Below are 19,891 nucleotides of genomic sequence, written 5' to 3' on the forward strand. Positions count from 1 at the left end.
TTAATATAATGACTTAACTAGTTAACATTGCTATCTAATATGATAGATTTATTAGAAGTACTTTCTTAGTTTAATCTATTACTTACATGTTTTTATAGATCATGTACTTTATTTATTTCATGATAAAAATACAATTAATACTCTCAAATAAATAGTGCAATGATCTAAAGGTTATTATTTGAATTTCAATATGTTGAACCGTTCCTTTCGCATAAATATGTTTGAAAAAAAATCAGTTTACTGTAATTTATTCAAAATTGTGTTATAAAAAGTCTACCATACTCCCTTTCAAGTTTTTTTTGAAGACACATTTACTACCCACCCCCACCAGAAGACTTCATATTTTGTTTTTTTTTTCCTTTTTAATTATATCTATTATTAGTAGGTGTATAGTCTGATCTTTTTGATTTTAATAAATTCCAACGTAAGCAGAATATACAACTTGTATCCAGCATTAAAATTACTGAAAAATAATCTGCAGGAAAAAAATCTCTGTTGGTCACATGGAAAATGTTAAATAGGACAGCAATAATGTTTATAATAATTACATTTATATAAGAAGATACATTTTATAAAGTCCATGTGTATATGAGTAGTTCTGCAAAATCTAACTCTACCTTGGTGTCACCTAGCTATGAAAGATGCTATTCCCTATTTAGGTTAATTAATTAAGTATTTGTTTCCAATTATGAGTACTTTAGTAGTATTAAACATTGTATTTTGGGACAGGAATATACAATGTAATAAAAAAATGTTAGCTAACGTTAGCATATAGGTAAGCTTTGGAAAAAGGAAATTACATAGAGCTAGATGGTGAAAGCAATTAATGGTGAAGTAAATATAATTTTTAGAAGTCTGAATACAAGAAAAAATTGTACTAAGTGAGAACTGTTCCATAATCCATGTGATAAATAGTCCAACATTTAATTAAATACATTATTTAGCTACAAAGATATCGGAATATAATATTTTATTAATTTTTTAGAAATATATACATAAAATATTTAGTTTATGAAGAAATGATAGATTTACTGCTTTATAATTTGCGTATAAATTTATTTCTACTCAAAATATTAAATTTATTATTTAACGAGTGAATGAACAAAATGGAATAGTATTTTATGCTTATCTCTTGCATTAAATTGCATTTTATATTTAGAACAAGTTAGAGTTGAGTGGATGAACTTATTTTAAGCTAAATTGATTGATAAAAATAAATCAAAAATTATAAGTTAAAATTTTAAACTTATAATTTTTAGGCTTATAAATTAAAAACTAAAAGTCAATCCAAATTGTCTCTAAGTTAATTTTATTTCAAAAATATTACAATACTAAAAGGAAAATAGGATAAAAATAATTATTTTTCAGGTTGATTTTATAAAACAACAATAAATAGGGATAAGTATATTAATGGTCTGAACAGAGCATTTTGGTGAGGAAGGTTGGTTTTCGATGAGCTGTGTCTTCTTCTTCTCTCAATATTTTATAAACTCCCCTTCACATGGTCCCCTTTTTATCATAAATCTACACTTATTCTTCTAACTTTTTTTCTATTCAATTCCTAAAAAAAAAGAGATGTGGGAACATTTAGAGACGCCATGAAATTCCAAACCTTTGATCTTGTTCTTCTTCTTTTTCTACTACTTGAATATCAAGCTTCTGGGCTTAACAATGATGGACTTTTGTTACTGACATTCAAGTACAATATTCTGAGTGACCCTTTAAGTGTTCTGCAGAACTGGAATTCTTGGGATGATACACCATGTTCATGGAAAGGGGTAGGTTGTGGAAATCCAAATGCTTCAGACCCAAACCTTCGAGTGACAAATTTGTCTCTTCCTAATTCTCTGCTTCTTGGTTCTATTCCTTCTAGTCTTGGTATGATTCAATATCTTACAAATCTTGATCTTTCTAATAATTCCATTAATGGCTCTATTCCTCTTACTCTCTTTAGTGCCCCTGAGCTTCAACGCCTTGATTTTTCTAACAACAGAATATCCGGCCAGTTGCCTGAGCTTGTCGGACATTTAAATAATCTTCAGTTTCTTAACCTCTCCGGTAATGCTTTGACGGGAAGATTACCGGCAAATCTCACTAGGCTTAGTAATCTAACTGTTGTTTCTTTGAAAGATAATTATTTTTTTGGTGCTGTTCCTTTTGGGTTTGATTCAGTTCAAGTTTTAGATCTGTCTTCAAATTTGATTAATGGGTCATTGCCTCCTAATTTTGGGGGCAGTAATCTCCGTTACTTTAATGCTTCTTTTAATAGACTTTCTGGAGATATCCCACCGGAATTTGGCAGCAAAATCCCTCCAAATGCAACTATAGATCTCTCTTACAACAATTTCAGCGGTGCAATTCCAGAGTCAATTGTTTTTATCAACCAAAATAGAAAAGATTTTTCTGGTAATCCAGAATTATGTGGTGCGCCGCTGAAAAATTTATGCCCAATTCCGTCAACAGTAACAACTCTGCCAAATTCCCCTGAACCAACTTCTTCCCCAGCAATTGCAGCCATTCCGAAACCCACAGACTCAAACCCAGCCGCCGAATCTCCAAAAGAGGGCAAAAATGGGTTGAGAACTGGCACAATTATAGGCATAATAGCTGGGGATATTGCAGCAGTAGGAGTTTTAGCACTGATTTTCATGTACGTATACCGAGCCAAAAAGAAGAAAAGGAACATAGAAAATAGCATTAGAAAAGAAGCTGAAACTGCAAAAGATTTTGACTGGGCATCGTCAGCATCAGAAGAAGAATACAACTGGTTAAGGTCATGGACTTGCTTGAAAAAACAAAGGCATGGAGATGATGACGAATTATCAGAAGCTTCCCATTCAGAAAGTGAAAAATCCCAATTGGGTCATCCTCAGCAGAATCACGTGCATACAGAGCAGAAAACAGGTGAATTAGTAACGGTTGATGGAGAAAGGGAACTCGAATTAGAAACACTACTAAAAGCATCTGCATACATTTTGGGAGCTAGTGGGTCGAGTATAATGTACAAGGCTGTGCTAGAAGACGGAACTACACTGGCGGTGCGACGAATTGGTGAAAGTGGTGTGGAACGGTTCAAAGATTTCGAGAATCAAGTAAAGGTAATTGCTAAATTGGTGCACACAAATTTGGTTAAAATCCGTGGCTTCTATTGGGGAGCTGAAGAGAAATTGGTCATCTACGATTTCGTTCCTAATGGTAGCCTTGCCAATGCACGTAACAGTAAGTCCACTTTTTCCCATAGACATTACTCCTATGTTTTAGATCAAATAACGTTACATCAACTTTTTTATTCAGTAGAATCGCGTTTTTTGTTATTGTTTTACTATTTTGCTCCTGTTTTACAGTGGAGAATAAATTGAAACAAAATTGACTAGTCATTATGTGTGTACATTGTACCTAATCATCTCTAATTCTTAATTTGTTTCAATAAGTATCTTTTGCATAATTGTGAACATTTTGGAATATAAAAGTTCGGAGTAGGTTTGTACTTTAAGACATTTGGTTATGCTTAATATTCAAAAGAAAGGCGTAACAAGTCACTCAAATTAAGTTCACACAAGTATAAAATTGTGCGCAAATTAGAAAAATATTATGAATTTCTGTTAAAATGCGCGGGAAGTAAAGGAGATAGTGGACCTTGGGGTGGAGTAGTTGAAACTTTAGTGTTTGTTTTTAATGTGGAAAATAGCAGTAGTTCCCTCACTGCAAGTCAACCGTGTCTGTTTCTAAATGGGCGCCCCACAAATTCATAAATACCGCCAAACGCCCCCTCTTCTACTGTCACTTACATGGAAAATGACAACCTTTTTTTAAAAAAAATATTATACTCTGTAGGCCATAAGTATGCTCTTTTGTTATGTCAAATTCATGCATTTCTTTTGCCCACAACACCAATAATGTTAAAAGAATCTTCACCTTATTTACCATTTATAGTATGTTGTTTATTTTATAGATATCATTGTGAGAATCTTAGCGCTCAGTTGATTGACTACCTGATGTAATTATTACATGCGCATTTTGATGGTTTCAGGAAAGGCTGGTTCTTCGCCATGTCACGTACCCTGGGAAATCCGGCTGAAGGTTGCTAAAGGTGTGGCTCGTGGGCTCACTTACATTCATGAAAAGAAGCATGTCCACGGCAACTTGAAGCCCAGTAACATTTTACTAGGGGAAGATATGGAGCCCAAGATTGGTGATTTTGGAATTGAAAGGCTTGTAACAGGAGACAGTAGTCATAAGACCTATGGATCTGCTCGTAATTTTGGAAGCAAAAGGTCCACAGCATCCCGTGAGAGCTTCCAGGACTTTACATCTGGGCCTACTCCAACCCCAAGTCCAAGTGCATTGGGCATATCTCCTTACCATGCACCCGAATCGCTTCGTAGCCTCAAGCCCAACCCGAAATGGGATGTATTCTCATTCGGGGTAGTCTTGCTGGAGTTGCTAACTGGAAAGGTGATTGTCTCGGATGAAATGGGACCCGCATCGGTCATCGGTGCTACCACATCAGCAGAGGAAGAGAAGAGTAAAGTGTTACGGTTGGCTGATGTGGCGATACGTGCTGATGTGGAAGGGAAAGAAGATGCTTTGTTGGCACTAATGAAAGTAGGATATAGTTGTATATCACCAACACCTCAGAAGAGACCAAGCATGAGAGAGGTTGTTCAAGCATTGGAAAAATTTCCAACTAATTCAACCAGTTCATCATACTATTATGGACCTTAATTAGCACTGATTAAAAGATGGACACAATTGTAGAGACAAGAGACATTGTATGTAATGAGACTGACATCTTTGTTATTTTATTTTATTTTCAATTTATTTTGGTTTGTCTCTTAATATAGTATTAGCCATTGGTTTTCTTTTTTAACAGTGATTAGTGTAATTGTCCGTGCTTTGTTGTGTTGTAGGTTTCCTAAACCTTTTGGTGACTTTGGATTACCAATATATATGACAACTTATTTTGTGTTTGTATTTTTTGACTCTTTAATGTCATTCAATTTTATTTTGGTACTTGTCATGATTCGCTATTGATATTTAAGACCATTGAATAAAACACAAACTTTGTAATCACTAAACAACAGCAAATTAATTTCTGATATATTATATTTTTCCTTTCGGTGGACAAAGATTTTATGTCTTGAAGATGATTGATTTCATTTTGGAATTTAGAGAATTGCAATAATACTTATTTAGATAATGTTTGACTGTATGAAACAAGGACAAAGAAAACCACATTATTTGTTGCCAACGAGACACTTCGAATAAACTAGCATGATGAGAAATACTTTCGAAGTTTCGGCTATTTAATTTAACACAAAATATAAATAATGTATATTATACTAAATATATATACACACTATATATATATTAATATAAATTTACTATACATATAACACATATTTATATACGCTATATACAGTCGAATATATATAAAATGTGTCACCCATATTTGATTAAGTAGATAGGCGAAGTGTACATCTAACTAAGTCTTCCATTATAAATCCTAGGATGGGACTGGGAGATTAAAAAGTCTCGATCACGATTCACGCATTTGCCTTTAAGGAGCTTAGGCATAAGACTAAAACTATTAAGAACCACAAAATTCAAATGCTAATTATACCACTCCGCCGGTCAGATTCAAATAATTTATTCGGATGCTTGCCTAGTTGCCTTTTCAATTCAACAGAACATTTTTTTTTTTAAATGTAGAAATATGCTTTTTTTTTTTTTCTTAAGTAAAAAATATGTGCCACGTAAGCCATTAATTTTACGGTGGTAATAATTTTATGGTTAACTTAAGTTGATATGTTATATTAAGAAAATATTTATCATTTATAATAATAATAATAATATTTTTTTCACTGGATACTTATACAATTTTAATACGTATTACAAAAAATAATTTATTAATCACAAATAATACAAGTTTTATTCATGGATAATACATTTATCACACACTTATAAATACATTGTATCACTTTTTTTTTACCAAACAAACATAATATATTTTAAAAACATAACATAATTCACTTTTAATATATAACAAATTTATCATAATATTATTATGTATTGCTAAAATGATAATAAATATAAAAAGTATCGCTAAAATTACTTATTATTTATTGAAAAATACTCACCCCAATATTTTTTACTAATTTTATTTGGTTTACCTTATTTACCAATTAATTTTGTAAGAAGATAAAGAGGATCTTAGAAAAAGAACTCTTTGTTTCCAGAGGGTTAAACAGTAAGGAACGTGTTGTTGGGTCCTCTCATCAAATTGGGCCTATATGAATACCCATTGGGCCTACGATCCGAATCCACTGATCACCGACCCTTTTCAATTTGAAAACCTATAGCTGGGGCAAGAAATCCCGCTCAAACCCTCATTTCAAACTCTGTTTCTCTCTCTACGGAGCCTTCTAGAGATCTTTTCCGACGAGGAAAAAAGTGAAGGAGAAATGGCGGCACACATAGGAATGATGGATGGGGCATACTTCGTCGGTAGATCGGAAATCCTGGCTTGGATCAATTCCACACTTCATCTAAATCTTTCCAAAGTCGAAGAGGTATTGAATCTCTCTTTTACCTACTCTGCAATATCAGTTAAATTTCTAATTCATTAGTGCATCTTTCAAATTGATGCGCTTTTGATCCACGAACAGGCGTGTACTGGTGCGGTTCATTGCCAGCTAATGGATGCCGCTCACCCAGGGCTAGTCCCTATGCACAAGGTCAATTTCGATGCGAAGAATGAGTATGAGATGATCCAGAACTATAAGGTTCTTCAGGATATATTCACTAAACTCAAGATTACCAAGGTTAATCAATTTTGAAATTCTGTTTTTTTTTTAAAAAAATTAGTTTTATCCTTGTTAATCTCTTTTGAAAATTATTCTCTATGTTTACTGAGTGACATGCGTTTAAATATTTGGATTTGATCTACGTGGCCGTACAAATTGCTGGTTTTTTTCTAGTCAATTGATGTTAAATTCTATGTTTGTGGTATTAGCACATTGAGGTTAGCAAATTGGTGAAAGGAAGACCTCTTGACAACCTGGAGTTTATGCAATGGTTGAAGAGATACTGCGATTCTGTTAATGGAGGCAATCTTCACAGGTAACCTTTTCAACCTACGTTTCTCTGTTGCAATTTTTTAATTTTATTCTTTTCAACAACCTTACTTATGGTCTGTGTATGTTTGTGCTGAGGCATGGAATTACTGTTATAATGGAAAAGGTGAAAACTGGAAATTAGGGCACAGAAATTGTTCACCAACGTAGAGATAAATAAAGAAAATGTCCAGCAAAGAGAGTTGAATATATTACCTAGATGTATTGAATAGGTAAAATGGGTCATATTTGTTGAGTAAAATTGGGTTGAGTTTATGAAAAGGTTATGAACTTAATTGCCACATTTGCTTGGGTCAAAATGAATTTGTGTTGCAGATCCTATCCCAGCTTGCCCCTTGCAGAACTCAAACTTCACTTGTTTGTCTTGATTTGTTCTGTTTTTTAAATTTCCTAGTTTGCAGCTATGCAATTGAGTTGTTAAATAACTGTACTGAAGCTTCGTATGTTGTTCGGTCTCTTAAAAAATAGCTCTATGTGTCGGATCCTCCAAATGCTATGCTATGCATTTTTGGAGTATCTGACATTGGTGCGGCAACATTTGTGAGGATATGAGCAACATAGGATCCTTTCACCTGCATTAGGGCTATGTTTCCAGTCTTGTTTTCATTTTTTTTCTCTTTTTTTTAATAAAGGTTTCTGATGTTTTAATTTTGTTAGTTGTATCGTTATCCAAATTGACCCAATCTTTTGAATTGGTGGATATAGGCTACATCGATTGTAACTTTTGAGTTCAACCAGTTAGTATTCACGGAATTAGGATTTTTAATGGATCAGGGTTGACACCCCTATTCTACAACGATAGAACATATATGTATGGTTACTTTTTAAGCCCACCACAGATCCTATCAAGCTCGTACTCCTTTTCTTAGTTGCAAACTGGAAAAAATAATTATGAACCCTGGAATTCTAAACTGTTAAGATAAGAATATACTGGCCAGAAGCTCCTTTATTCTTCTATCACCAACCACGTCCATCATCATTGTTTCTAGACAATCCTTACTCTCCACCAATGCTTGCAGAGCATGGTGAGTACTCCCAAGTCCATATAGAGAAAGGTTGCTGTATGTTAACAACAATGACAAAAAATCCAAAAATAGTATAGTGTTATAATGGATCTTTATGAAAATGAACGTGGCTGGATGTGCTCTCTTCAGCATGTGTTACACCACCACTCGAATATAGTGTTGAATGGGCAAGGGTTTTGAATGAAATATACTTAAATAAGGCAGAACAAATTTAGAGGAATTATAGAACCCAACCCTCCAACTAGTTCGTGGTCTGAAGAATAGTTCATAGTTTGTTGATTTATTGTATGAATTGCAAGGTAGCCTTGTGATGCTACTTGTGTAGAATTACTGTATGACCTTTCATATTTATGGTTCTGCCTGCAATGTATGGACTATTAGCTCAATCTTATACTCTCAGAAATTGTTTACGTGCAAGTTAACTTGCATTAAGGATTCCTTGTTTTACTGATTTGAAATTGTAATGTAGCATGTGCTTAAGTGAGGGTTATACCTTTGTTCTCAACTAGGAGTACTAAATTGACATAAGAAACTTGCCTAATGGAGAACTGTTGTTTCTTTTCTTTATATCAATGACAGTTACAATCCTCTTGAAAGAAGGGAAGGGTGCAAGGGTGCCAAAGAAGTGAACAAAAGATCTGCTCCTTCACAAAATGCTACCAAAAACGCCTCAACTGCTTCAAAGCATGTCTCCCATAACTCTAGAAGAAATGAAGTACCTCATGTAAGCAGCACAAATCAATCTGGTAAGATCTCGAGGCCTTCTTCAAGTGGAGGATCGTCAACCTATTCTGAAACAGAACGTACTGCACATGAACAACAGGTAATACTAATTGATCAGGTATGGTTTTGTTTGAACCACTGAAGACTTATTACTAAATTCAATGCAGATTACGGAGTTGAAGTTATCAGTGGATAGTCTTGAAAAGGAAAGGGACTTCTACTTTTCAAAGTTGAGGGACATTGAAATCCTGTGCCAATGTCCAGAGATTGAAAACCTACCTGTACTACTCTTTCTATTCTCTAATCAGTAAAGTTATGCAGATTTTTTATAGCAGCATATTCAATTTCGTTTTTATCTTATATCTTACAGGTGGTTGATGCAGTGAAGAGGATTCTGTATGCTATGGATGATGACGCATCACTTGTAGATACTGAAGCCATGGTATCTGAGCAACACCAGCAAGTAGAGACATTGAGTTGCATATCTGAAGAGGCAGAAGAAAGGCTGAGGGTAGACACTCAAAAGAGGAAAAACATTGTCAATGTTGACGTTGACCTTGCTGCCAGCAACACATTGTCTCCTAGGCAAAGGATTTCTGATGCTTCTGATGTCCATTGCAGTGGATCTCTTGTGACATATTGATCAACCTTGTCTCCTGGATAAATGATTGGGGAATAATTCCTGCTACCGTCTTTGTTACTCTAGATATATGTTGTCTGAGCATACTTCATTTCTAAGCAATACCGTTTGAGGAATTCCATCAGTATAGAAGTAGTGAATATAAAAGCCTATCTGGTTTGTCTGATTGTCTTTTGTGTACAACATTGCCCTATGTTATTATTGTTCTATAGCAAGTATTGGCAACTGTACTGGTTGCTATGTAGTCACTGCACTGTAGTGCAAGTCTTGGGTCATTTTTCTTATGATGATTACTGTGGTTTAATGGATACTTAAGTTTCAGTCGTCTTTTTGCGTATCAATTTTCATTTCTTATCCAGTGACTTTAGCTTATTTGTTTTATTATTACTAGCACTATCAGTAATTTCACCATGGTGAATGTATGTGGAATTAAATACTAACTACTATGTCAAATTTGCAATGTATATAAACTTTTACTAAATGATGCACAATTGAAAGAATACCACAAAAGAGTTTCTTGGTTCAAATTTTGTTACATCTTGTCTTCACAAATTATTTACTTAATTGGTCAAAAAAATATAATCAGACTTGCATGTAATGTGTATTAAATATGTAATTATGTATGCATCTCTATCTATATGGTAATTGGCATAGGATTTTGATTTTTGAGGAAATAACAAAACATAAAATTAGAACCAACTGAAACGACCAATCTCTAGGTAACCACCAGTTCGCACAATAGACGGCCTTAAAATTAGGACCAATCACTCACATAAAAGTCTTTCCCCTTTAAGAAATCCAGATTTACAATTTGGAATAGTAGCTATCGTTATTGTTGAACAAGAATTCTGGAAGAGCTGCAATATGAATTCATCAACCAATAAGGTATGATTTGTAGATCCAAATCACTCTTTTCTTTTTTGTCTTTGCCCGTCCAAAAAAATGGAAATTTGTGTATCATATTTTGTTAGTATTTACTTAAAAAGATACTGACATTACAGGGTACACAGGATGTGAAGGCACCAAACCAAATGGAAAGTGTGAATTACGAATCATCAGTTGGACAAGGACAAGAACAAAGACCTGTAGAAGTAATTCATCAGCCACAAATTCAATCAAACACTAGCGGTGGTGTATTAGCTAATGCTGCTGCCTCTGTTGCATCCACCCTTGAGTCCGCCAAAAGAGCTATTTCACGGAAATAACTCCATAATATATATATATATCTCTTGTCTAATTTTTCTAATACCTACTTGTTTATTTCTAAATGCGAAAACTTCTTCATGTGACTCTATTAGTCTTCAGAAAATATTCATCATGATATCTATTAATATTATTCACTACTCTTGTATAAATATTTGACTCATTTTAGAGATATATTGTTAATCATAATTACTAGTGTTTCTGTTATGTTAAGTCAAATTAATTAAGAGAGTAAACGAGACAAGAAAATATACAAGGACAAAACGATGAAATCGGACTTCTAAGTTTTTATAATCTTGTCCTATTTTCTTAATTTTTTCACGTGACTCAAACTTCTAACCTATATTATTCTCACTCTTTTATAAAAGATAAAGTTCGATTTATTGCATTGCCAACGATTCTTTACTTCTCATACAAGTAATATGTGATTTGTTTGTATTTGCAAATTTAAAAAGGGAACTTGCTTTTAGTACACGTACGAATCACTAACGGATTGAGAGTATATTGTTAAAAGAGAGATGCTTTCTTAGCCAAAAAGTGAAATAAGAATAAATTTGCATACTTTATTCTCCTCAAGCATTATCAGAATCATATTCTCTTCTTCTTCTTTTTTTTCCCCTTTAAGATTCGAAAAAAATGCGATTCATTATTTGTATACAAAAACTATAGGCTTGTAGGGAAGTGTGATAAACAAAGTTGTCTTTGAACAAGTAGTAGTTCATTGTGGAGCAATGGGAATGTCGATTTCCAAGTTTGTAAAAATGTTATTTGCAAAGAAAGAGATGAGAATATTAATGGTAGGACTCGATGCGGCTGGCAAAACAACCATCTTGTACAAGTTAAAACTCGGGGAAATTGTCACTACCATACCTACTATTGGTATTTTTGCTATATACGTTTAATTACTATGAATTCTATATAGGTTCAATTGCAAAGAAAAACCTTAATATTTGATTATTATTTTTAATATATACATTAATTGAAACCAGGATTTAACGTGGAGACAGTGGAGTACAAGAATTCCAGCTTCACAGTATGGGATGTGGGTGGACAAGATAAGGTATTTAATAAATTAATTCTCACATAAATATATATTATTAGAATGAAAGTTAGTTACTACGTTGATGATGATTATATTAATGTAATTAATTGTACAGATCCGGCCTCTATGGAGGCACTATTTTCAGAACACACAGGGTCTAATATTTGTTGTAGACAGTAATGATCGAGATCGAATTTCAGAAGCCAGAGATGAGCTACATCGCATGCTTAATGAGGTAAAATACTCTCTGTCCCATATTAGTTGTCACATCGATGATGGATAATTCATAAATTCTCGTAACTTTTAAAATACGTACAAATTCATGTGTTATGTAGGAAGAATTACGAGGCGCTACAATTCTTGTATTCGCGAATAAACAAGACCTTCCAAATGCTATGAATGTTGCAGATATCACCGATAAACTTGGCCTGCATTCACTCCGACAACGACGCTGGTAAACCACAAACTTAATAATATATCACACTGCAAAAGAATTTTTGTAGTACAATTTTTGTAGGAATTTTAATATTTTTTGTCAGCAGACTAAAATAATTAACACTACAACAAAAATGATCATTATCGGTAATTAATTGTCGTGGCAATTAACACTCTTTGTATATGTCCCTAAAGCCTTTAGCGACATTGGTTCTAATGACACTTAACTAATGTCAGTAAAGACTTTAGTACTCTTTATTAATGTCAATATTTATTGACGCTAAAAGTTGTTTTTGTTGTAGTGTCACCTGCCTAGCCGTAATAGTAATTAGTTCGTATTTGGTGTATACTCAATGGATAATACAAGTATAAGAATAAGTGTGTTAATCGATATACACACTCAATAGAGGAGTGTGTTAAAAGATCTGAAAAACTTTGTTCTATTCAAATTGTAAGAGGACAAGAAATCTCATTTTTCTCCGTGTTTATTTTTAGGTACATTCAAAGTGCTTGTGCAACATCTGGACAGGGACTTTATGAAGGTCTTGATTGGTTATCACATAATATCACTGGCAAGGCAAGAACATTATGGCCTTTTCACCTCCTCTTTTAATTTCATTTTTTTCTCACCAAACAAAACTGAATTTACTTGGTTAAATCATAATTGCAGGCATAAATTCAAAGCAGCATCCAGCTCAAGAAAATCCTCTTCTTTAAACCCCCAAACGCGTTGATTTTAATAGAAGCTATGACTATACGTATATTCTGATGCAACATTTCATTATTGTAAACTACAGTATTGAATTCCATGATTTTTGCCTATCCGTGTATGATTGAATTTCATAAGTTATGACTTTATGTATATGGTTGAAAAATTAAAGTCACTGGATATTCCCAATGTAGACTATAGGGTAAATTCAATATGATAATTAAACACTCATCAACATTCACGACTTCATTCTCCTATTAAGGCTTATCCGAAAGAGAATATCGTAATTCTTCACGGTGAATATCTAAACGGGTTGTTTGATGTTCAGTAATTCTTGTTTAAGCAATTCATACATATTTTGATCTAAGATTACACTCTTCCGAATTTAAGCAGTAACATATTCTTCCATAAATCTAAAAATATAAAAGAAATTAACAATGCGTTTTCACAACTCGACCGCTACATCAATTCTATTCCATTTAATCCCTCTTTCATAGCGGCATATTTTTCGGGCCAAGTAATATTACTTAAAATGCTAGACGCGCAAATAATGGTTGTGGTTTTGGGAATAAATTTGAGAATAATCAATAATGTAATGAAACTTCATGATGTATCAAATGACATTAATCATTGATAAGTTGGATTTTTTAAATTTTATAATGGAAGAACTTACTACCTGAGCCCTTAAACAGCCTTAACCAAAGAAGGCCCATACAGCCACATATTGTTACTTCAATTGTCTTAATTGACCTAATATCTTAGGAACAAGAATAAAGTGTAGTTATTGACCACCAATGTTTTTTTATTAAATTCAATGCAATAATACATAAATGTAAAGTTGAAACATAAATCTAACGGAAGCTGCTAATCATTTATTTTTCAACAATGTCATACTACACCACAATGAAAATTTAATGTGGATCGAAATCTCACTAAGACGCACTAAGATCGAGTCAAACTTCAATAATAAACATGTCATGACATATCTGCAACAACACGCATGTAATATCTAGGTCGATCTCAGCCAGTTCCTTTGTTTTAGCTGGGCAATTCGACTCACCTATCTACTATAATCGAATGTAACGGCCATCTTGAACGACAAAATACACATTATTTACTTTTTTTTTCTTCTTCTCTTGTACTTGCAGCTTGGACATACAATTATAAGTTTGTAACGCTCCAAACTCGGAGACACATACCATTTGGAAAATCAAAATAACGCTAGAATGCAACATTAACCGCTTGTCGTTCTCTATGTATATCATCAATTATCTATCATTACTTCGGTCTTTACAAATTGGTTTCATTTTTACAATGTCAGTGTATATTTATCTAACTAGTCGATTTTAGGGTCCTCATATGATGAGACACATTTGCACACTCTGAAATCATAAGCAAAATGTAGAAATTTTGTGGAAAGAGAGAGGAGCAGGTATATGCAGGGCCTCAAGTAATTAATTACGTATGACATTTGTGCTACGGCACAATTAATCGTCTTTGTTTGTTCATATCTACAACGTAATAACAAGTCTATTAGCTATGTTTGGTCTTGTTTTCTGCAAGGTCTTATATAGTACTATCTACACAAATGTGAAAAAAGACAGCTCCTCATGTTTGGTCCTTAACCCATTTCATCAGAGCATTAATTAATAGAACAAATAAGTACTGAAAAAATTGAATCATTTCTTTTTAAAAAATTTATATAAGAAACAAGTTCAACCTTAGCTGTCCCCCATCTACAATTTCCCCTTTTGTTTGATCTATCACATGATGAATACTGTAGTTTTGCCTTTTTCATAATCTGTTTCCAATTGTCTTATGTTTTTTCTAAAAAAATCATCTAGTCTAGTCTTAAAATAGAAGGTTAGCTTAAAGTGATTCAAAGACAAAAAGTTGATTTAAATGATAATAATTCTTCTTAGTCTTCAATGTTAGTAGCGTACAAAATAAAGTGCCACAAAGTTGCCTAACCTTTAATATCCAAGAATTGCATACAGATACAAACACCTATAATTTGTTGGTGATTTTAATATCCTCTTTATTAGGGTTTCAAGATTCTCATCTGTTTTGCCAATATATGATATATGGTAGGTACCAAATTGGACCAATATTATCAACCAGTGTTATTGGGTTTTGGGTGAGTTCGTACGGTGTCGCGTTGGTTAGGGAGTGTTTTACCCCAATGTAAAACTTCTTAGCATGAATTTGGATTTAGTCGGACTCCAACGTAGGTATTAGACACAGAATGGAAAACCAAAAAAAAAAAAAAACTGGACCAATATTGTATTTGTCTTTGCCTCACACCAATATTTAGGAAAATATTCAAAACCCAAACTTGTTTTTTTTTTGTTGTGTGTGTGAAGGAATAATGCACAGTACTCTAGTAAATATTGCAGAGTAGAACAGAGACAAAAAGAAAAGGAAAGATGAAAAAAGAAAAGAAACTCTATTATCTAGGAGATGTATAATTTGCCAGCGGAGTTTACTCCTAGAGTTGTGGTCAAACTAGCAAGTTTTTTAACGCTATATTACAGTGTTGTTATTCTAAAATAATTGGGTGGTCCCTAATTAAGAGTATCATTACATAACGACTTTCAAACACACTCAGGACCCAAAGATTGGTCACTTTCTACTGCTTAAGAAAGTTGTAAGTTATGCATCCATTATTATACATCAAAATGTTATCATATATACTAGTACGATATATGGCAGCTAAGAATCCGTTTAGTAGTCACAACAATCATTTTTATCTGTCTTGTCTTCTCAAGGGCGGAGCTAGAAGTTCAGGTACAGATTCAGCCGAATCTAGTAACTTTTGCTCAAATACTGTATTGGTATTAAGAAGTTTTATTAAATATGTATAAACGTTTACGTTTAGAACTCAATTACTAACACTTGAAATCATCATTAGATCATCTTAATGATGACATTGTGTTATGCATATCGGGCTTATGTATTCAAGCATACAGCGTCAAGCAGTTTCACTTTCTCCTACCAATTATGTGCCTAGAAGTGGACTATATTGACAAGACACATAGTAAATAGACAAGGATTGCTATAAAACCAGGGGCAAGTATGAATTAGGGACAGTAAATTCAATGGTGCATCACCTACTAGTACTTTTGGATTAGCTAATAAGTAAACAAAAGTGTATGAATGGTTCATTGTTTTTCAAAATAAGGTCTAAGTTTAGGAGAAAAGTCTATGCAACAACTACTGAAATCCCACTGGCCGACAATCTATTCCTGCCCTCGAGACATATCTCTCCACATTCTAATTTTATATACTACTACTTCAGTAGCATATAGTCTAATGCCAACCTGTCTTACTTTGAAAATCTTTCAAAGAACATATAATCCATTTCTTGAAAAAACAGATAAACATGGGGGGCATACATCTCTATCTATGATCCCACATCCAAGAATCAGGATCAAGGTATGGCTTTTCACAAGATTCATCTTTGACATACAAAGGAAACATAATAATTGATATCTTGGAATCATAATTCATCGATGATAATGATTGTATTCAACATAATTCACCAGCATTGATTCAACTCAAGGGAAAACTCCACCAATCCCATATCCAATGAAGGAGGGGGGTGGAGTTGATGTTCACATAGTCTAGATCATCGGACAAATTAAGTCCAGTAAAACTTAAATGGAGCATCAGAGCATTGTGCAATTGCATTTTTAAGAGAACATACCAAAAAAGAGAGTAACCATTGCCGAAATACTAGATAATCTAGAGAACAAGATATCGATCAGTGAAGATTACTACCCAGTGGAGCTAGTGTCATTCGCTGATCTTGAGTTTTGTTTCTCTTATACTGAGGCTCAGGTGAGGATGAAATCGAAGATGCTACTGACCATGATTCATTCGAGCTCTCGCTACTAAAATATGCATCAATAACACCACTTGGACTACCAGGTACCGAATGATGTTTGCGCTTGAGACTTTGGCAGAGCTTGTAACATGAAGTGCCCATTAGCTCAAGAATAAGATCATTGCATTCCTCAAAGCTGTCCTGTTTATTGATCAACAACTTTAATGTTACAATAGACTCAATGCTAATCAAATTTAGATGTTAAAATTCAAATGTGAAAGACAACAGACCTTTCTGACTTTAAGAACACTCATGAGCTGATTCTGGTATTCCATAGCATTGTTAGGCTCAATCTCATTGATCACATAAAACATTGATGCAGTTGCAATAACAGATGGAGGATAATGCAAGAGCCTAGAATCTGCATTCAATTCGAATAGTTTGATGATCAACCACTAGTACTAATTGTAGAACAAAAGATTTGTATTTCATCAATGAAACAATCAAAATCAAAAGCAGGTAGATTTCTCACCAGTGATAATATCAAGAATGAGGCGTTCACACTTCTTAAGAAAATCCAAATGCAGGTTGGTCATGAATCCAAATCTCCTCATTATATGATCAATGAAAGATAACGGTGTCACCAGATTCATTTTCCACTTAAGAGTAGAAAGCACCAAGAGTTCCATTCTCTGTATAGTCTTTGCCTCAAACACAAATTTAGAATCAGCAACCTAAAACAATAAAAACAGAATCAGCATTAGATACAATAGACTCCCTAAATGAACACATAAAAACTGACACTCAGACATTTATACAAACACCAGCATTGCACATTTCAAGAAACATACTTGTAGGTCTAATAAAAGGGGAACTTGGGTCTCCTCCACTTTAGCAGCAATGGAAAGACAGGCAACAGCAGCAAGCTGACTCATCCAAGGCTTATCTTTCTGAAAGCACAATCCAGACACAAACCTATCAAAATAGTTCACAGCTAAAACAGCAGTAGTAGCAGTAAAACCATAGTAATCAATGACCCTCAACATCCAATCCAAAGCCTCTTTTCTAACCCCCATTAAAGACCCATCTGAGATTAAAGATTCAAAACCCAAATGAAACTCTTTTTCCTTTGATAAAAGTGTGGCAAGCTCATCATGTTCCCAAAACATGTCACATTCTAATAAAGGCAGAGTCTTTTTAACATTTTCAACCCATTTTTCATTTCCCACATCTAAACTAGACCATTCACCTAAATCATCATCCAAGAATCGATCTTCCTCACAGTAAAGGCCATCAAGAAGAGCAGAAATAGGATTTTGGAGCTGGGAATCTAAAGGGAAAACCATCTTCTCCTTCTTCTAGAGGGAAGAAGACAATGAAGGCTCTACTCATTATCTTTAAGGTAAGCCAAAACTCAATCTTGGACCCAGTAACATATCTGCTGCTTGGCTTATGGGTTTTTTCTCTCTCTAAAGGACAGGAAAAAAAAGGAAAGAGAGAGAGAGGGAGAATAGGAAGAGCCAAAAGGAGAAGAGAGTAGAGTAGAGTAGAGGAGGGTAACCAAAGAAGTAAGCAGAGGAGGGATTTTATATGAGAGAGCTTTCACGCCTGTCCTTTTTTCCCCAAAAAATCTCTACATCTTTTTCACAGTCATATATATATATATATAATAATATCTCTATTCTTTAACGTGTTTGTGTTTCAAAGTTCTTTTGGGTGGGAGTCTTTGCCGCGCTAGCCAAATGGCGCACATTCACTCAAAATGTCGTATCTATGTTATTTTCAATTTAATTTATTTGTCTTCTATTCTCTTTTTAGTTTGTTTCAAATAGTTCTGTTCTTTTGTCAAGTTCTTAATTTTAACTTTTCACCTGATATATTTATAATAAAACTCCATGATATAGTTACTATGTAGTGTTTGATCTTAGATTTTCAAATATTTTTAAAGAATTATATGTATATGAAGTTTGAATTAATGTGTCAACTTGTTTTTGTCCATGACTTTTTAAAACATACTTATTTCATTTTCTTTTTTTTATTTAAAAATATGACTTGTACTCTTAAAATCTAAAAATATTCAAATCATATCAAACAAACATACTTATTAATCCCAAAAGTTATCCGGAACTTTCACTTACGATATCATTATCACAAATAATAATCATACATAGTAATAAGTTTGATACTCCCTCTATTTCATATTAATTGAATTGTTGAGGTGTTTCAATTAATATGAAATGGAGAGAGTACAAAATTATAATTATCAATAAAAAGCTACGTAATAAATTATCCAAGATCATAAAATAAAATGTTAATAAAATCTATTAATACCAAAATTACTAATTACTACAATTCGTCAATTACGTTTATTAATGAAGATTTATCATTGCAAATAAATAGATAATATATAACAACAACAATAACTAGTTGTTCTTTAATATAATTTTTCAATGTTATACCACCAATTGGATCGACGAGAATTTTTAACCCAAAAACTAAAAATTCATGGAATGTCACTCATCCCGCTCCCCACGGAGCGATAAGGGGTCTTCTGTGTATTATAATATCTTCAAACTGATATTGATATACAGATTAGTTGGGTCATAATTTTATATATAAAATATACAATTTTTGGCGTAAGATCTAAATAAAAACCAATTATATATTGGCCTAAAACATGTTTGAAGTAGAATTTGAAATTTAAAGGTTTGATTTTCAATATCTCTCAAAAACAAAATAAATTTTACGATCAAATAAATATTTACCATTTAAAAAAAAAATCCATAATTTATGGTCAACGGGTATAAGTACCGCACTAAAAATTGGTTCTTAGATCTTAACATAGTTAACATTTAACAATGTGAATTTTAAGACGTTATTTACCTGATAAGTATTGAAATGTAAGTTTCAAAAATCAAGTCATTGATTGTCATAATTTAATTTCTAAAAAGCATTTTCCCTCGAAAGGGAAAATAAACAAAATTATTTTCTTTCATAACTATTTCAATTTTTAGCAAATATACCGGCATTATATATATATATTATCAACCTATAATACTCACAAGTTTTAATTAAGAAAATTGTTTAATTGATAATTTTTCTTTTGTTTTTTCACTCGATAATTAAACATCTAAAAAATTTCTCAGGAAAAA

At 33.1% G+C, this 19,891-nt stretch overlaps 6 protein-coding genes across 7 annotated transcripts in view; 5 read left to right on the plus strand and 1 right to left on the minus strand.

Moving 5' to 3' along the window:
* LOC125822871 (lysine-rich arabinogalactan protein 18-like) overlaps positions 1 to 19,891 on the plus strand; it is a 217,815-nt gene that overhangs the window by 153,504 nt on the left and 44,420 nt on the right. The gene's annotated exons all lie outside the window — the stretch shown is intronic.
* On the plus strand, positions 1,416 to 4,762 carry LOC125822846 (probable LRR receptor-like serine/threonine-protein kinase At4g37250). The gene is made up of 2 exons (XM_049502302.1): positions 1,416 to 3,219; positions 4,031 to 4,762. Exons 1-2 carry the CDS (start codon positions 1,599 to 1,601, stop codon positions 4,723 to 4,725), a joined length of 2,316 nt encoding a protein of 771 aa, XP_049358259.1. The 5' UTR covers positions 1,416 to 1,598; the 3' UTR covers positions 4,726 to 4,762.
* Positions 6,395 to 9,840, plus strand: LOC125822862 (microtubule-associated protein RP/EB family member 1C). Its single transcript, XM_049502317.1, has 6 exons — positions 6,395 to 6,572; positions 6,669 to 6,824; positions 7,016 to 7,122; positions 8,741 to 8,984; positions 9,052 to 9,165; positions 9,255 to 9,840. The coding sequence occupies exons 1-6, from the start codon at positions 6,465 to 6,467 to the stop codon at positions 9,525 to 9,527; spliced, it is 1,002 nt and encodes a 333-aa protein (XP_049358274.1). The 5' UTR covers positions 6,395 to 6,464; the 3' UTR covers positions 9,528 to 9,840.
* Positions 10,389 to 10,737, plus strand: LOC125822067 (uncharacterized). Its single transcript, XM_049501437.1, has 2 exons — positions 10,389 to 10,409; positions 10,526 to 10,737. The coding sequence occupies exons 1-2, from the start codon at positions 10,389 to 10,391 to the stop codon at positions 10,727 to 10,729; spliced, it is 225 nt and encodes a 74-aa protein (XP_049357394.1). The 3' UTR covers positions 10,730 to 10,737.
* LOC125822873 (ADP-ribosylation factor 2-B-like) lies at positions 11,387 to 13,083 on the plus strand. The gene is made up of 5 exons (XM_049502341.1): positions 11,387 to 11,606; positions 11,717 to 11,787; positions 11,885 to 12,004; positions 12,105 to 12,223; positions 12,700 to 13,083. Exons 1-5 carry the CDS (start codon positions 11,459 to 11,461, stop codon positions 12,815 to 12,817), a joined length of 576 nt encoding a protein of 191 aa, XP_049358298.1. The 5' UTR covers positions 11,387 to 11,458; the 3' UTR covers positions 12,818 to 13,083.
* LOC125822860 (cyclin-D3-2) lies at positions 16,425 to 18,284 on the minus strand. The gene is made up of 4 exons (XM_049502315.1): positions 17,591 to 18,284; positions 17,272 to 17,473; positions 17,030 to 17,160; positions 16,425 to 16,940 (listed from the first exon to the last, which is right to left on the minus strand). Exons 1-4 carry the CDS (start codon positions 18,083 to 18,085, stop codon positions 16,677 to 16,679), a joined length of 1,092 nt encoding a protein of 363 aa, XP_049358272.1. The 5' UTR covers positions 18,086 to 18,284; the 3' UTR covers positions 16,425 to 16,676.

This window comes from Solanum verrucosum, unplaced genomic scaffold (assembly GCF_900185275.1).
Source record: "Solanum verrucosum unplaced genomic scaffold, falcon-dt-bn FXZP01000103.1, whole genome shotgun sequence".
NCBI classification, from domain to species: domain Eukaryota; kingdom Viridiplantae; phylum Streptophyta; class Magnoliopsida; order Solanales; family Solanaceae; genus Solanum; species Solanum verrucosum.

Excerpts from the sequence above, each read along its gene's own strand:
- LOC125822862 (XM_049502317.1), top strand. The coding sequence starts at position 6,465 with ATGGCGGCACACATAGGAATGATGGATGGGGCATACTTCGTCGGTAGA. Across the intron at positions 7,123-8,740 it reads AATGGAGGCAATCTTCACAG|TTACAATCCTCTTGAAAGAA; the intron begins GTAACCTTTTCA and ends TATCAATGACAG. Across the intron at positions 8,985-9,051 it reads GTACTGCACATGAACAACAG|ATTACGGAGTTGAAGTTATC; the intron begins GTAATACTAATT and ends AATTCAATGCAG.
- LOC125822860 (XM_049502315.1), bottom strand. The coding sequence starts at position 18,085 with ATGGTTTTCCCTTTAGATTCCCAGCTCCAAAATCCTATTTCTGCTCTT. Across the intron at positions 17,474-17,590 it reads CCCTTTTATTAGACCTACAA|GTTGCTGATTCTAAATTTGT; the intron begins GTATGTTTCTTG and ends TTATTGTTTTAG. Across the intron at positions 16,941-17,029 it reads GTGTTCTTAAAGTCAGAAAG|GACAGCTTTGAGGAATGCAA; the intron begins GTCTGTTGTCTT and ends ATCAATAAACAG.
- LOC125822846 (XM_049502302.1), top strand. The coding sequence starts at position 1,599 with ATGAAATTCCAAACCTTTGATCTTGTTCTTCTTCTTTTTCTACTACTT. Across the intron at positions 3,220-4,030 it reads CCTTGCCAATGCACGTAACA|GAAAGGCTGGTTCTTCGCCA; the intron begins GTAAGTCCACTT and ends TGATGGTTTCAG.
- LOC125822067 (XM_049501437.1), top strand. The coding sequence starts at position 10,389 with ATGAATTCATCAACCAATAAG. Across the intron at positions 10,410-10,525 it reads TGAATTCATCAACCAATAAG|GGTACACAGGATGTGAAGGC; the intron begins GTATGATTTGTA and ends CTGACATTACAG.
- LOC125822873 (XM_049502341.1), top strand. The coding sequence starts at position 11,459 with ATGGGAATGTCGATTTCCAAGTTTGTAAAAATGTTATTTGCAAAGAAA. Across the intron at positions 11,607-11,716 it reads CACTACCATACCTACTATTG|GATTTAACGTGGAGACAGTG; the intron begins GTATTTTTGCTA and ends AATTGAAACCAG. Across the intron at positions 12,224-12,699 it reads TCACTCCGACAACGACGCTG|GTACATTCAAAGTGCTTGTG; the intron begins GTAAACCACAAA and ends GTTTATTTTTAG.